The following is a 2,373-nucleotide window of genomic DNA, read 5'->3' on the forward strand; positions in this document are numbered from 1 at the left end:
GAAACAAGTAAAGAATAAAAAAAAAAAAATAATAAAAGATTACCTGCCGTCTCTCCATCTTTAACTTTCACGTAGTCCAAGTCACAATTCTCCGAATCTTCTAGAACCATCTTATGAAAAGTAAGAGTGACAGTTTCATCAACTGGCGATCGTATGATGTAGACACATCTAGCGTTAGCCGGGTAGGATTCTGGGTAACCTGGTGATTGTATTTTCACAATCTTTTCTTCAATGATTTGGTTACAATCTGAAACAGAAATGGTAGCACATCATTCCTGGAGTTTACCTCATTAAGCTTATCCACGAGTACAGGCTATCAGACGGACGGTAATACGGAGATTGTTTTATCAAAAATATGCCTAAAGATCCACAAGTGTCCCTTGAGTTTTTATAATTATAAACAGGGAGGATAATGTGAGAAAGTCCCAGCAAATGAATTTTATTCATAATTCCGATGAGTTGAATTCGAGGCCTCATGAATAAATTGTTGCATATATTATTGCATAATATAACAATATTCATGAGACCGAATTTCAATGAAACGATTGTAAATTAATACAATAATAGAACCCGCACACTTCGTTCGCCTTGTTTGTCATCTTATATATATATGTGTGTGTGTGTGCGTGTGTTTTTGTACGTATGTTGGTTTATGTCGGACGAATGAGAAAAGAGTGCTTGGTACATGTTGCAGAGGATATAGTTTCTTTTATTTAAACTGAAACTCGAGTTGCAAGACAAACTCAGTTGCAGTTTCAATAAAAATATTGTACAGTAAAAGGTTTATTTATATATAAATTATATATATATATATATATATATATATATATATTATTTAATAAACACAGTATACATTTTTTTAATAAACGCAGGATATATCTATATCTATGAGCTATTAATAGTTTTATACGATGGAAACAACTCAGACAGTATTTTATAACACGTCTGGTGCCTTCACGTAATCCTCAGGCACCAGACTTGTTATAAAATGGCACCAAGCCTGTTATAAAATGCTGAGTCGTTTTCTTCACATGAAAGTATATACTGTGTTTATAAAGTAATATTAATCTCTCACTAGATGGAATACTTTTTCTGTTGATCTTACCTTCACAGAACAATATACTACATGTGTGTGTGTGTCTATTTATATGATAGATAGATAGATAGATAGATAGATAGATAGATAGATAGATAGATAGATAGATAGATAGATAGATAGATAGAAACATAGATAGATAGATTCTGTGGAGACTAACCTGCTACGTTTTCTAAGTAATCATCTGATCCTGACTGGTTGGTGTGGTCCGTAACGGTCGATGTATGGAAGCTGAACTGGGCCAGAAATCCGGTGCTCGTGTAGATACCGCTTATTGACGAAAACCTAAGGTACAGATCAGATCCGCTGGAGTAAATGAAGGACAGGACTTGGTTACCGCAGTACCTTCCAATACTAGGACAATCTGGTGGAAGAAGAATACTTTTTAAAGAAACAAATGCATCAGAATGAAGTTTCAATTAAAGCAGAATGTTAATATTGGGTTGTCCGGAAAGTTCGTGCCGATTTATAGTAGCTTACCTTTCGACTTATTTGCCATGAAACCACCTCAATTCTGGGAAGAGGGTATTTTCAAGTTAAAGGAAAGATGGAGACGCATTGTGCAACAAAATGGTTCATATTTGGTTGATTAAAAATGTAATGGCAAGTATTTATTGACCTTTTTCTTTCCTTCAAAAATCGGCACGAACTTTCCGGACAACACAATATATCACAATGGAATGTCCTTGCATACGTGAGGATGCCTTTGTCTGTGTACATAAACGTTCAAATGTGAGTGATTGTAGATGTGTAGCGGTTCGGTAAAAAAAAAAAAAAAGACCGATAGAATAAGTACTAGGCTTACAAACAATAAGTCCTGGGGTCGATTTGCTCGACTAAAGGCGGTGCTCCAGCATGGCCGCAGTCAAATGACTGAAACAAGTAAAAGAGTGTGTGTGTGTGTGTGTGTGTGTAGATATGTATGTATGCATGTATACATGCATGTATGTACGTATGTATGTATGTGTATTTCAAATCAGGATGCCTGGGAAAATGAATGAACAGTAATATAATAGACATGTCACATGTATTGCATGTATTGCGTAACTTTATATGCTGTATGGAATAAATGAGGTTCGCTTACAAAAACGTTTGTAACATCGGCTGGACTTCACTTTTCCTCAATTAAATTATTTATTATTCACTTTGCGCAGCTTATAACATGCGCATTGGATCATCCTTAGGTTACCGACGTACTCCCTTTTATCATCCATTGATATATAATTGATTTTCCAATATATATATATATATATATATATATACATATATATATATAT

At 34.5% G+C, this 2,373-nt stretch overlaps 1 protein-coding gene across 1 annotated transcript in view; it reads right to left on the reverse strand.

Annotated features, from left to right (window-relative positions):
- LOC106884373 (tolloid-like protein 2) overlaps positions 1-2,373 on the reverse strand; it is a 109,836-nt gene that overhangs the window by 4,092 nt on the left and 103,371 nt on the right. Inside the window, exons 6-7 of the mRNA XM_052966704.1 lie at positions 1,257-1,460; positions 44-247 (exon numbers count right to left, since the gene is read on the reverse strand). Coding sequence (XP_052822664.1) covers positions 44-247; positions 1,257-1,460 — 408 coding nt within the window. The remainder of the gene's footprint in view (positions 1-43; positions 248-1,256; positions 1,461-2,373) is intronic.

Source organism: Octopus bimaculoides, chromosome 3 (assembly GCF_001194135.2).
Source record: "Octopus bimaculoides isolate UCB-OBI-ISO-001 chromosome 3, ASM119413v2, whole genome shotgun sequence".
Taxonomy (NCBI): domain Eukaryota; kingdom Metazoa; phylum Mollusca; class Cephalopoda; order Octopoda; family Octopodidae; genus Octopus; species Octopus bimaculoides.